Source organism: Pan paniscus, chromosome 4 (assembly GCF_029289425.2).
Source record: "Pan paniscus chromosome 4, NHGRI_mPanPan1-v2.0_pri, whole genome shotgun sequence".
NCBI classification, from domain to species: Eukaryota; Metazoa; Chordata; class Mammalia; order Primates; family Hominidae; genus Pan; species Pan paniscus.
The window spans coordinates 68,501,032-68,516,475 of record NC_073253.2 but is presented as its reverse complement, the minus strand read 5'-3'; the positions used below and the strand labels follow the sequence as shown (position 1 = coordinate 68,516,475).

General features: G+C 37.5%; 1 protein-coding gene across 3 annotated transcripts in view; it reads right to left on the bottom strand.

Annotated features, from left to right (window-relative positions):
- Positions 1-15,444, bottom strand: part of OXCT1 (3-oxoacid CoA-transferase 1) — a 139,496-nt gene that overhangs the window by 103,033 nt on the left and 21,019 nt on the right. For all 3 annotated transcript variants that reach the window (XM_034960127.4, XM_003810979.6, XM_063604486.1), the window contains exons 6-7: positions 8,978-9,084; positions 6,750-6,810 (exon numbers count right to left, since the gene is read on the bottom strand). In XM_034960127.4, coding sequence (XP_034816018.1) covers positions 6,750-6,810; positions 8,978-9,084 — 168 coding nt within the window. The remainder of the gene's footprint in view (positions 1-6,749; positions 6,811-8,977; positions 9,085-15,444) is intronic.

Sequence of the window (15,444 nt, the reverse complement as noted above, 5' to 3'; positions counted from 1 at the left end):
GAAGTAAAAGTGTAGAGTTTTGGCTGGATGCAGTGGCTCATGCCTGTAATCCCTGCACTTTTGGGAGGCCGAGGTGGGTAGATCACCTGAGGTCAGGAGTTCGAGACCAACTTGGCCAACGTGATGAAACCCTGTCTCTACTAAAAATACAAAAAATTAGTTGGGCGTGGTGGTGCGCACCTTTAATCCCAGCTACTTACGAGGCTGAGGCAGGAAAATTGCTTGAACCCGGGAGGCAGAGGTTGCAGTGAGCCGAGATCATGCCACTGTACTCCAGCCTGGGCAACAAGAGCAAAATTCCGTCTCAAAAAAAAAAAAGCATAGAGTTTGTATTAGTTTTCTTTTTGCTTATTTGTTTATGCAATTAGTGTTAAGTTTTCATCAGTTTAAAATAATGAGTTATAAGACAGTCTTTTCAAGCCTCATGCTAACATCAAATACAAAAAAAAAACAGATTCATAAAAAATAAAAAGCAAGAAATCAAAGCACCCCGGAGAAAAATCACCTTCACTAGAAGGAAGACAGGAAGGAAGGAAAGAAGAAAGACCACAAAACAACCAGAAAACAAAAAACAAAATGGCAAGAATAAGTCCCTACTTATCAATAATAACATTGACTGTAAATGGACTAAACTCTCCAATAAGACACAGTAGCTGAATGGATGAAAAAAGTTAAGACCCAGTGATCTGTTGTCTACAAGAGACATGGTTCACCTATAAAGCTACACAGAGACCAAAATTAAAGGGATGGAAAAATATATCCCATGCCAATGGAAACCCACAAAAAAAAAAAAAAAACAAAACAGAACAGGAGTAGCTATACTTACATCAGACAAAATAGATTTCAAGAGAAAAACTGTAAGAAGAGACAAAGAAGCTTATCATATAATGATAAAGGGGTCAATTCAGCAAGAGGATACAATGATTATAAATATATACGCACCCAACACTGGGGCAGCCGGATACATAGAGCAAATATTATTAGAGCTAAAGAGAGACAGATTAAAATACAACAGCTGGAGACTTCCACACCCCATTTTCAGCACTGACAGATTTCTCAGGAAGAAAAGTCAGAGACATAGGACTTAATCTGCACTACAGAATGAACCTAATAGAGATCTACAGAACATTTCATCAGATAAAAATTACTAAGAGGAAAATTTACAGCTATAAGTGCCTACATCAAAAAAGAAAAAGAAATAACCTAATGATGTAACTTAAAGAACTAGGAAAGAGCAAACCAAACCCAAAACTAGTAAAAGAAATATAGATCAGAGCAGAAATAAATTTGAAATGAAGAAAACACAAAAGAACAATGAAACAAAAAGTTGGTATTTTGAGAAGATAAACAAAATTGACAAACCTTTAGCCAGACTAACAACGGTGGGGGTGGGGGTAGGGATGAAGACCCAAATAAAATCAGAGATGAAAAAGGGGACATTAAAACTCGTAAGAAATTCAAAGAGTCGTTAGTGGCTACTAGGAGCAACTATATGCCAATAAATTGGAAAATCTAGAAGAAATGAATAAATTCCTAGACATATATAACCTATCAAGATTGAACCAGAAAGAAATTAAGAATCTGAACAGCCCAATAATCATAAATATATACACCTACTATGTATCCACAAAAATTTAAAAAATTTAAAACAATGGCACGTGCCAGGCACCAGTATAGAACACAGAAGATATGGCTCCCTGAAGCCTGGCTCTTATAAATAAGTCTTAGGATATCACTTTTGAAAATAATTTTCTATATGTCCATTAACCTCTAATTCTTATATTACATGGGTTCACCGATATTCAATTTATATTGTGATTCATAAACCACACAGGCTACAGTAAATATTTGTGTGCACCAAATATCATATCATCTAAGCAATTCTTTTACAGGCAAACATACCACAATATAAATACAGTAAAAGTAATTATATTTATGTCATGATAAATGTACTTGTTTTGACTGAAAGCTGAAGTTAACTAAAATAGTTGAAAGGGCCTTGGGTAAACCTTTGCTGTCTCGTAAACTAGCCATGGCACAAGCCTGACAGCACAAAGAAATCCACAGCAGTGAGGTTATTTCAGTCACAGGCAGCCTCAGCAGCTTCAGTGGCTGAGTCAGACGACCTTTTCTGACAGCACGTGCATGCCAGGCTGCTTGCAGGAGACAAAGCATCAACAGTCTCCTGAGTGAAGCACTCTCATCCCTCCCCATAGGTTTTCTATTACAGGCTCCTTCAAAAAAAACAGAAATAGGCCATTTCCAGAGAAACTTAGATGGTAGGTTATGCACATAGAAGACTAGCAGAGGGGCTCATAGGGAGTTGAGAGCTTAACACAATAACAGGATTCCTCCTGAGAAACAGCCAAATTAGTTCCCTTTGGAAGACTCAAGAGTCCTTGCTACTCCTTGTCATACACATGGAAGGCAACACCCAAGAGTCATTCCCTGGCTGGTTTTGCACTTGAACTTGTAAAGTTTATCAGGGAAGACTTCACCCTCACTCAAAGAGAGGGAGGTCCAGAAATAACACTGTCTGGACTGAAAAGAGAAACATCTCTCTGGCATGTGTGGCAATATGCGCCCATGTGCACTATTTTTCCCAAGTAGCTACCTAGGTCCATAAGAGGGGTAGGAAGATACAGCCAGCATCAACTGTGTCACAACTTTGTGGGGAAGCATGCAAATGGCTGCACATTTTAAGAAATATGAATGTAATGTTCATATTGGTTTTGTTAAAAACAGACATAAGTGATCACCTCTATGGTTTTACACAACTCATAAGTTTATCTAGAAAAGTGGTCCCCAGCTTTTTTGGCTGGTACTAGGGATCAGTTTTGTGGAAGACACTTTTTCCACAGATGGGGGTTGGGTGGGGACGTGGTTTTGGGATGAAACTGTTCCACCTCAGATCATCAGGCGTTAGTTAGATTCTCATAAGGAGCGAGCAACCTAGATCCCTCACATGCAGAGTTCATAATAGGGTTCCCACTCCTATGAGAATATAATGCCAGGGCTGATCTAACAGGAGGCAGAGCTCAGGCAGTAACGCTCACTCACCCACCACTCATCTCCCACTGTGCGGCCCAGTTCCTAACAGACCATGGGCCAGTACAGGTCCATGGCCTGAGGGTTGGGGCCCTTGGTCTAGAACACATCTGAAAACAAAACTTTGCCAAAAAGGACTAATGTTTCCCTTTTGCAGAGTCTAGAAATAAGTAACATCAAGGACAATTTGATTTTCTTTTAAATTCACAATAAACATACTCATTTACTTCTTGATGTAAAACATTTGCTGTAAATTATATAATTTAAAAATTATAAACAAAAAAGCAAGAGGTATGTTCCTTTGCCACCCTGCTTCTAAATCCAAAACAAATTTAAGATGCCTAAGGGAATCTTAGTACTTTAAATATTTATAGTTCTATCCTCTTTAAAACTCAAGTCAAAACTCAAATCACCAGGGAGAAGAAAGGTTGAGAAGATGCAGCATTGTGGAGTGGGAAGATGCTGGCACAGAGCTTTAGGAGACAAGCTCTAATCCAGATTCCACAATTCAAAAGAAAGGAGATGAGCTAAGAGTTCTTTATTTAAGAAAAAAAAAAAAAAAGACGCCGTTGACTATGTTATATAGCGTGTAGTCACACTGTTATGCCTCCCACTGCTTAAGATACTATAGTACTAGAACAGACATTCAGTCACCACATTTAGAGAAATATGTAAAAAGCTTAAAGGTCAAAGAGGCTAGACAATCAAATGAAAAGAGTCCAAGAGAAAGACTGAATGAATGCACGGGGCCACTGAACACAGGATGATGCCTTTCTCAAAGACATCTCTAAGGTAGATGGTACTAGAACAACAACAAAAAAAGACTACAATTGAAATAATTGTCAAGGAAGGTCTGGGATAGAAAAATAAGCTGGGCAAAAAAAAAAAACTCCTTATTTGCTTGTATCTAATAGCAATGAAATGGACTACTTCTGGAGATTCAATATCTTCCAAGAGTTTAAAGCATCCATTGATAGATAACATGGAAGCATTTCATAACATAATGGAAAAGAGTAGACAGCCTGGAATCAGTTTCTCTGTGGGTCTCTCCTGGTTCCACCTAAGCTGTGTGACATTGGGTATATAACTTAACCTCTCTATGCCTTAAAGTCATCGTCTCTAAAATAAAGATAATTATTATTCCTATCTCATAGGACTATTGTGAGAATTTAAAATAATGCACATAAGGAATACGGTAGTGACTGATATATCATAAATGCCTGAATAGTAGCTAACATTATTAGCATTTTGCATGCAGAAGAATATGCAGTTAACTTAATGATCCCTGAAGATTCCTCTTAAATGTTGCACTTCAGAGACCAGCTTATAATCATCCATCCCACTATGACCCCCATCAAAGAAAGCAAGATAGGGCTTGAAAAGTCATAGCAACCTGGAGGCCAGCGCAGGTAACGGAGTGCATAGGGTATAGCACAGAACAGGGGGCTGGAGGTCCAGGGTACTCACTGGACTCAAAATACAAGTCACAAAGCCAAAACAGAGTTTCACATCAGAAAATGCCCAATCTAGGCACTAACCCCAATTCCAAATTATTTTCCACTTTTGAGAGCACAGTTCTTACAATTCAATCTATGGTCATGTTTCTACTATGTATACTGTATGTTTCTACTATGAACAGGTGTCAGGGGTAGGCTTACAATAATCCTATAGTCCAAAGAGCTGTTTTGCTTATGTTCCTGAACTAGTATAACAGATTATTCTTGATCCTTCTAATCCAGCTTTGTCCAATAAAACTTCCTGCAATGATAATGTTTACTTGTGCTGATCAATACAGTAATCACTAGCCACATGTAGCTTTGCTTGATATGGGACTAGTATAAAGGTAAATTCAATTTCTCAGTCAATTTTTTTTTTTTTTTTTTTGAGACAGGGTCTCACTGTGTGGCCCAGGCTGGAGCACAGTGACACAGTCACAGCTCACTGCAGCCTTGACCTCCTGGACTCAGGCGATCCTCAGACCTCAGCTCCTGGGTAGCTGGGACTTAGGCACATGCCACCATGTCTGGCTAATTTTTTGTAATTTTTTGTAGACACAGGGTTTCACCATGTTGCCCTTGAACATCTAGGCTCAAGCGATCCACCTGCCTCAGCCTTCCAAAGTGCTGGGATAAATTAGGCCTGAGCCACTGTGCCATAATTTTAATTTTATAAGTCACATGTGGCTAGTGGCTACCATACTGGAGAGTGTAGTGAATTAGGAGTGGTTGCGCACATTACTGTATTGAAAGAGACCCTAATGTGTGTCTCAGCCTACCAGGAAAGCATTCTGTGATCCATCAGAGATGTCTGTTCCGGGACACAGGAGGGCAGCCTTTATTACATTTGCAGGCTTAGTTAAAGGATTTTCTCTCCTTAGGCCAAAAGAGAGCCTCTCTTTCCTAATACCTGCAATAATTCTTCAACACAAGGTTATTTTCTGCTCTTGTAAGAAATGAGATGAACTGAAAAGAACCAGATTATAACAGGAAAAATTTTAAAGAGAACTTCACCCAGGATAATGCATAACGCCCCTCTGTACTCTGGAAAGAAATACTGGTTTCTGACAGTTTTACAGAAATACAGGAAGTCAACAGGGTGTAAAACTATTGATTATTTTAAGCTATGCTGTAGGCCTTTTTTCAGTAATGCTATAGTTGTGTGCCATGGACAGGTCATTAAGATGGATGAATAAATTAAAGACAGGTTACACAGAAAGTGTAAGCCACACTATACATTTTAAATTCAGAAAATGTAAAGCCATTGCAAAAGAAACCACCATGCCTCGGTTGAAAGTAACATATACTTCAGCAATTTAAAAATAGCACACTTCATTTTCCAACAAAGGAACAAAACTCTAACATTTGATTGTTTCAAAATACACTGTACTGACTTCATGAAACATTATCTTGGCCTTGTAAAAATGAATCAAAAGATACCACATACAACACCTGCCATCATGAGAAAAATCAATCAGGAACCTATGTATTTTCAATTCCAGATCCCAATAGGGGTCCTATAAAGCCCTCCCAAGGAAAAACTACCTCAAACTCCCACGAAAATTGAGTTCCAAGTTGATCCTCAAAGCCTCAAGTTAAGAACCATTTGAAGTCTTCTTTGAGGTTCAATATGTTACAACCAAAATGGCACGGTTTTGGTATAAGCCCCTGTTTCTGCCCTGGGTCCTTAAGCCTGGAAAGGCTGCAGAATTATCCAAGCCCCTTCCAAAGACTGAGATACCCAAAGGACAGTCAGTGCCTGAATTTGCTCTGAATTGAACCACATCAAAGTAGTTATATGTGCAATGCTCTTCCCTTAAAGAAATCACAAAATCTATCACAGTAAGATCATGAACTTCTTCTGACACATTTACTGTTTTCCAGGGATTCCACATACATAAATTCATCTTGGGATTTCATTCAAGGAGATCTATTTCATTTAAGGATCAAAAGACTTTTATAAGCTGGTCCCATTGCTTGATTCCCAAAGAGAGCATTCTAGTGAGACCCTATCTAACCAGAAAGCTGAAGTTACAGCAAAATTTTAACTATTATATATTTAGATAGAATGGATCCATTTCCAAAACAAAAAAAAAAGCTGTCATTGTTATCCAGAAAACAAATGAACTGTGGTACTTTTTCTTGAATTAATACTTAACATCAAGTTAAATAATTAACACCAAGAATTCAAAAATAACCTCTTACCTCTACCACTGTGGTTTCTGCAGCTTTGCACATTGGCAAGTTGAAATTCCTTGCACTTTTCCTACAGGGGTGGAGGAGATAAGAAAGTGGGGAGGAAAAGACGAAAAATAAGCATCTCTGTCACCTTTAAGGTTTTATAGATTAGAATTTCTATGAACTAAGAATCTAAGAATCTTTCCAAAAAGAGTGTATCATATTTTCCATTAATAAAGTTTCACAAATATCTCATAAATTTTAAAAATCATAACTACTTTATTCAATGTATATAGTTTTGTTTTGAACAGGATTGAGGGAAAGAGGAACTATTTTTCACATTCAACATATAGCTACAACAAAAAAAGGAATATTAATAAATCTATCTTATTTGAAGTTAATTTCCCTTAATCTTTTAACAAGTATGCTTTGTCCCTATTAGTTAAATATTTCATTCAACCACTTGCTTTCATTAAAATATTAAGAAAGGAAAAGTAGCAAATGCTTCACATGAGAAGGTACAGTAATTACATTCTCTATTGAAGAGAAGCCTATTGCTGAAACTAAATGAAACATTCATTGATAATCTGTGAGTCACCTATAAAGATCATTCTGGAGAATCATTTTCTGATGAAGTTTTTGGAAGTATAACACCCACATCAGACCCCGAGGTGTAAAAATTTCTAGCAGGTGCCAATTTTGCCGATGGTTTTGCACTCTGATGTTCCTCAATACAGTTCCCCTAATGGTAAAAATTAAAACATATTTTTTGTCTCTGGGAATATACGTTGATGGCAGAATTTCTTTGGTAAAAGGAAGTAAGTCACAGCTATGTTTTACTAGCTCTTTTGAGCCACCAATATTTCTTTTGCTCAGATTGAAGAATGAGTACAGGAATAGGAGCATCCTTGAGAAAGGAGCCCTCGTGAACTTTCACAAGTTGCTGGGTTAGATTCCACCAGACATCCAGGCATCAAAAGCTCCAAGGGCAGAATGGTCAGAGGCAAAGGAGTCCCAAGTCCCCCACTTGAATAACCTAGACAGACTTCTGTTCCAGCTGTCCCACTAAATATGAAGTTAGTCCTAAGGTCACTTGACCATTGGTGATGCAAGCTTTCATTTCACACCCGAATTCATTAACCACCAGCATAAAGTCAGTGCCCAGAATAGCCCTTGTGCAGCCTTCAAATACCAGAGCCAGGCACTGCAGTGCAGAATAAACATGGGAATATTTTCAATAATTCCTTTCTGTTTGGTAGTATACAATTTTGTTAATCTTTTTTAAAAAGCAACTAAACGTGTAAATATTACACAAACGTGTCAAATAAGGTAAAGATGATGTAAAATTACTCCTGTTATTGCCAAAATTAGTTGTACTTTAAAAAACTGGCTAAATTAAAGAAATCAAAGAGCATTAATATCACATAAGTCCTTCAGAAATAAAAAGTGATATGAGAGTATCACTGAGAACTTAATTGTAATTGCACCAAAGCTGCATTTGCTAAAGATTTAAAAATTGTTAATCGAAAGCAGCAAATGATAAATGAGCAAAAACAATGATTTCTGTAACCTGATAGGTAAAGTCTTCAAGATCAAACAGTTTGGAAAACTCTTAAGTATACACTCAAAGGTTTCATAATCCTCAAAAAACAACTATATAAATCTATAAATCCAAGATATAAATACTTAGTATGCTTAGAATAACCAAAAGATTTTAAAATCTATAAAGTCTGTGGCTGAGAGGATTGAAAATTCAGTATTATAAAGGTTAATCCATTTTTCAGATAGAACCTTTGTAAGCATTTCCTAGAAGACACCAAAAGGACTGAAGGACTGACCCCAATGATTATTAGCAGTATCTTTCCAGAGTATCAAATTAGCTTTGACATTTTAAGACAATACATGTAAATTACAACATCAATTAAATAAAATTGTATGATGTCACATTTTCTAAGCATGTAACTGGTCTTGGCAACTAAAATACACAAGGAGAAAAACAACTGCATGTGCCTATATAAAAGGGCATATAGATCCAAATATTTAACAAGCAGTGCAACATAGATATCAACCAGTCTAAACAGACTCCCACAAGTGGACATACCAGCAGCCCTGCACACACCTATATATGTGCAATACACATGGGCATGTATGATTTTGGGCCATTTCAAAAATACATTTTTAAATTCCAAATTCACTCTGATGTCCATTTTTAGAGTTGCTGATATGCATGAGTGTTTTTAAAACTATCACAATACCTGAAAATCACGTTTCCTGCTCGGTCCGCCTTCCAGGCTTTCACCAAAGCAAAATCCCCTGTAATTGCTTCCTCCAAAATAAAGTGCTGACCATTGAACTCCCTCACCTGCAGAAGAGGGAGAAGGCATCGTCAGGTATTTGCATAGGTCTTGATTGTGATAGAGGCACTCTGATAGAGGTAGATAATAAGGATACAAGCCTACTGAGGGAAAATTTCTCAGAGGGAAAAGCATCCCAGAGACTTCAAAGATAAGCAGTGTTAGGCAAGCAGGACTTAGTCAAAGTGGTCTAAGGGGAGCTAAGGAAACAGACAAGCAAAGGTCCAGTGACAAAAGAAAATTTGTGCATTTGAGGAACTGAAAGTTCTATGGCCTGAGGGATAGACTATTTTCATTTTACTATTCGTATGTACAGGTTGTATATTGAATGTGAAAAATAGTCCTTCTTTCCCTCTCCCCTGAAAAAACAGTTTGCATAAAATGGTCTATGTATTGTTTTCCTACATAAAATAGTTACAAAAATCTGTCATTCAGCTATCCTCAATAACCTATATCACCTGTTGAGATTTTAAATGGGATTCACAGAATCAGTAAATTTGGAGAAAACCAACATGCCCTATCTTCCCACCCATGAGCATAGTATATGTCTCCATTTACTGAGGTTTTCTTCGACCTCCTTCAATAGTTTTATTATTTTCTCCATAAAAGCTTTATATTTTTTTCTTAGGTTTATTTATAGGTACTTAGTGGTTTCTCTTGCTACTGTGAATGTTACATTTGCTCCTATCTACTCTTCTGACATTACTGGTCTAGGGAATGCTATTGATTTTTATTTATGTTTATTGCCTTTTAATTATACTACCAATTTTGGAGGGAAGAACATAAAGCAAAACTGTCTTGCCATCATGTTCTTTTATTCTTGACGGTTTATTTCCGGGAATTAAAACAAGCATCCATTGCCACACTCCATCACTGCACAAAATGGAGCCATGTGAATGTAGAACTCCATTCTCATCCCTACTGCACCCCCTAGTGGAAAAACAGACTAAGTGCGTTTTACAAAAAGCTGCTATAGAAAATTTTGGTACCTTTATTTCAACTATGGTTTGAAACAAAACCTTTCTTAAATAAAGGCTACTTTAAAGACATTAACCAAGTTGCCTGCTAGAAAAAAGATTAATGCACTTAGGGAATAACTGATGAATGAGGATCTTACTATAGGAACTAAGATAAATTATATGAAAGATATTTCTGAGCCACATATCAATATACAAAGTTATTTTGGAACGGCTTATGTATTTCAAAAATCACTGTAAATACCAACAATGATAGTTGAGTGTTTTACATACAGATCTAGAAAACTGGGGTAAATATATGCAAATGCAAGGCAAAGTCAATAAATAGGCTTCTTTTATATTCTAGTTACATAATTTTCTGATGTGTCTACATACCAGCTGTTGCTGAGTGTTAGTTTTACTGAAATTTAAAAATGGGGAAGGAGTTGGTTTTGTCAAACTAGCTATTATACTCTCTTGAAAGAATTCTACATTTCATAGTCACCACTTCCTCACTTTTTGGTTCTTTCTCGAATCTAATGAGATTTTCATCCCCTCTATTCCAAAAAGGAATAATCCTTAAAGTTGTCAATGACCTCTGTTTTTGCAAATCCAATGATTCAATTCCAGGCCCTGTATTACCAACCTCTTCACACTCAGTTGATCATTCCTTTCTTTTTAAAATTTCCCTTCTCTTTCAAATTGCCAGATGCCCCTGGGTTTCTTCTTTACTTAATAATCACTCTTTCCCATTTCTCTTTGCTGCTCCTTCTCTTCCCAATTTCTAAATGTCAACGAGGTGCTCTGCACTCAGCCCCTAGACACTCACCTAGTATACAGATTTAAATACTATATGCTGATGCCTCCAAAGTCTCTATCCTGGCTCTAGACTCTCCCCTGATATGACGTTCACTAAGCACCTCCTCTTGGAGTCTAATGAACATCTCCAATGTACCATGTTCCAAACAGAGCTCGTTGATAAGGCCTGTGCTTCACTCATCTTACACAGTATGCTTGACTCCTCTTACACCCCTTACCTATCTACCAGTAAATCCTGTTGGCTCTACCATGAACATAACACCAATTTCAACCACTTCTCTCAAACTCCACTGTTACCACCTTGGTCTAGCCACCTTCCATTCCCTCCTAAATTAACACAACAGCCTCCTAAACCCTCTCTCGCTGCTTCTGCTCTTGGCTTCCTAGCAAAAAAAAAAAAAAAAAAAAAAGAATCACCACCCCAGCAGCCACAGTGATAGTTACAAAAGACAACTCAAATTACATCACTCTCACCCTTATTCAAAACTCCATAGGCTTCCCATTGCGTTCCGTAAAATTCAAACTTTGCATGAATTTGGCTCCTGCCTCTCTTCAGTCTCCATCCCTATCACTCTCTGCCTCATGTGCTGTTCCAGCCTCACCACCCTCCTGTTCCCCAAACACGGCAAGCCTGTAGCTGCCTCAGCACCTTGTACTTACTCTTCCTTCTGAACAGAGCACAAACCCTCTTATCTCCACTTGCCTCGTTCTCCTACCTTATTCAGGTCTCTACCAAGTGTCACCTCCCCAAAGAAGCTCTCCCTGGCCACCAGTCTGGAATATCAGCTGCCTGGCCAATGATAATTAATTCTCTTTGCCGTTAATCTACTTGATTTGTCTTCACAGTACTTCCACTATAGACATTATGCATTTATTCATTCATTGTCAGTTCCTCCACTAGCAGGAGAACTTGATCTGATCATTTTACCACAGTGCTTAGACCAGGGCTTGGCAAAGAGTAGGACCTCAATAAATAACACTAATTTAGAAATTAACTCACTTTTTCCTGCTTTAAAAAAAAAAGTACTAAGAATTAAGAAATAAATTATCTGTCATATTCCTAGGGAATTCAGACAAAATTTAAAAACTACGAGTTTGAGGCACCTAATTCCAGGCAGAAATGAACCTAAGAAATATTTTCGTCTCATATTTTCCCGAGGTGAATTAATTTTTCAACTTCTAGCAAGCTATCAAAGTATTTATCGCAAGTTTTCTGGGAACCTTTATGAGATACTACTACAGTTCATTTTAATAATTAGGCTCCTGTCTTTTACTTTGTCAAGAAGCCTTTTAAACTTATTTAGACAGTAAAGGAAAAAGATCAACCATAAAAAACACATTTTTTATCTTAAAATATTTTAATGTAAAATTTATCATATAAAAATGTGCAAAATATGTTTATGTAGCATTTTAAAAATATATAGAGTACTTATACATTTTTATAACACCAGCTTAAGAAATAGAACATTAATATTCAGTTTAAATCCCCCTGCATTCCCTCCCTAATTGCACTCATTTTCTGCCTTCCAATCCAGAAGTCTTCTCTTTATTTATTTATTTATGTATGTATTTATTTATTTATTATTATTATACTTTAAGTTTTAGGGTACATGTGCACAATGTGCAGGTTAGTTACATATGTATACATGTGCCATGCTGGTGTGCTGCACCCACTAACTCGTCATCTAACATTAGGTATATCTCCCAATGCTATCCCTCCCCCCTTCCCCCACGCCACAACAGTCCCCAGAGTGTGATGTTCCCCTTCCTGTGTCCATGTGTTCTCATTTGTTCAATTCCCACCTATGAGTGAGAATATGCAGTGTTTGGTTTTTTGTTCTTGCGATAGTTTACTGAGAATGATGATTTCCAATTTCATCCATGTCCCTACAAAGGACATGAACTCATCATTTTTTATGGCTACATAGTATTCCGTGGTGTATATGTGCCACATTTTCTTAATCCAGTCTATCATTGTTGGACATTTGGGTTGGTTCCAAGTCTTTGCTATTGTGAATAATGCTGCAATAAACATACGTGTGCACGTGTCTTTAAAGCAGCATGATTTATAGTCCTTTGGGTATATACCCAGTAATGGGATGGCTGGGTCAAATGGTATTTCTAGTTCTAGATCCCTGAGGAATCGCCACACTGACTTCCACAAGGGTTGAACTAGTTTGCAGTCCCACCAACAGTGTAAAAGTGTTCCTATTTCTCCACATCCTCTCCAGCACTGGTTGTTTCCCGACTTTTTAATGATTGCCATTCTAACTGGTGTGAGATGGTATCTCATTGTGGTTTTGATTTGCATTTCTCTGATGGCCAGTGATGGTGAGCATTTTTTCATGTTTTTTGGTTGCATAAATGTCTTCTTTTGCGAAGTGTCTGTTCATGTCCTTCGCCCACTTTTTGATGGGGTTGTTTGTTTTTTTCTTGTAAATTTGTTTTTGAAAGGATCAACAAAACTGATAGACCGCTAGCAAGACTAATAAAGAAAACAAGAGAGAAGAATCAAATAGACGCAATAAAAAATGATAAAGGGGATATCACCACCGATCCCACAGAAATACAAACTACCATCAGAGAATACTACAAACACCTCTACGCAAATAAACTAGAAAATCTAGAAGAAATGGATAAATTCCTCGACACATACACTCTCCCAAGACTAAACCAGGAAGAAGTTGAATCTCTGAATAGACCAATAACACGATCTGAAATTGTGGCAATAATCAATAGCTTACCAACCAAAAACAGTCCAGGACCAGATGGATTCACAGCTGAATCCTACCAGAGGTACAAGGAGGAACTGGTACCATTCCTTCTGAAACTATTCCAATCAATAGAAAAAGAGGGAATCCTCCCTAACTCATTTTATGAGGTCAGCATCATCCTGATACCAAAGCCTGGCAGAGACACAACAAAAAAAGAGAATTTTAGACCAATATCCTTGATGAACATTGATGCAAAAATCCTCAATAAAATACTGGCAAACCGAATCCAGCAGCGCATCAAAAAGCTTATCCACCATGATCAAGTGGGCTTCATCCCTGGGATGCAAGGCTGGTTCAATATACACAAATCAATAAATGTAATCCAGCATATAAACAGAACCAAAGACAAAAACCACATGATTATCTCAATAGATGCAGAAAAGACCTTTGACAAAATTCAACAACACTTCATGCTAAAAACTCTCAATAAATTAGGTATTGATGGGACGTATTTCAAAATAATAAGAGCTAACTATGACAAACCCACAGCCAATATCATACTGGATGGGCAAAAACTGGAAGCATTCCCTTTGAAAACTGGCACAAGACAGGGATGCCCTCTCTCACCACTCCTATTCAACATAGTGTTGGAAGTTCTGGCCAGGGCAATTAGGCAGGAGAAGGAAATAAAGGGTATTCAATTAGGAAAAGAGGAAGTCAAATTGTCCCTATTTGCAGACAACATGATTGTATATCTAGAAAACCCCACTGTCTCAGCCCAAAATCTCCTTAAGCTGATAAGCAACTTCAGCAAAGTCTCAGGATACAAAATCAATGTACAAAAATCACAAGCATTCTTATACACCAACAACAGACAAACAGAGAGCCAAATCATGAGTGAACTCCCATTCACAATTGCTTCAAAGAGAATAACATACCTAGGAATCCAACTTTTACAAGGGATGTGAAGGACCTCTTCAAGGAGAACTGCAAACCACTGCTCAAGGAAATAAAAGAGGATACAAACAAATGGAAGAATATTCCATGCTCATGGGTAGGAAGAATCAATATCATGAAAATGGCCATACTGCCCAAGGTAATTTACAGATTCAATGCCATCCCCATCAAGCTACCAATGACTTTCTTCACAGAATTGGAACAAACTACTTTAAAGTTCATATGGAACAAAAAAAGAGCCCGCATCGCCAAGTCAATCCTAAGCCAAAAGAACAAAGCCAGAGGCATCACACTACCTGACTTCAAACTATACTACAAGGCTACAGTAACCAAAACAGCATGGTACTGGTACCAAAACAGAGATATAGATCAATGGAACAGAACAGAGCCCTCAGAAATAACGCCGCATATCTACAACTATCTGATTTTTGACAAACCTGAGAAAAACAAGCAATGGGGAAAGGATTCCTTATTTAATAAATGGTGCTGGGAAAACTGGCTAGCCATATGTACAAAGCTGAAACTGGATCCCTTCCTTACACCTTATACAAAAATCAATTCAAGATGGATTAAAGACTTAAATGTTAGACCTAAAACCATAAAAACTCTAGAAGAAAACCTAGGCATTACCATTCAGGACATAGGCATGGGCAAGGACTTCATGTTTAAAACACCAAAAGCAATGGCAACAAAAGCCAAAATTGACAAATGGGATCTAATTAAACTCAAGAGCTTCTGCACAGCAAAAGAAACTACCATCAGAGTGAACAGGCAACCTACAAAATGGGAGAAAATTTTCGCAACCTACTCATCGGACGAAGGGCTAATAACCAGAATCTAAAAAACACATTAATAAAAGCTTTGAATCCACATAGATCACTCTCAACAGAAAGATGTCTCCAGATGGAAGATGCAGCTGGAG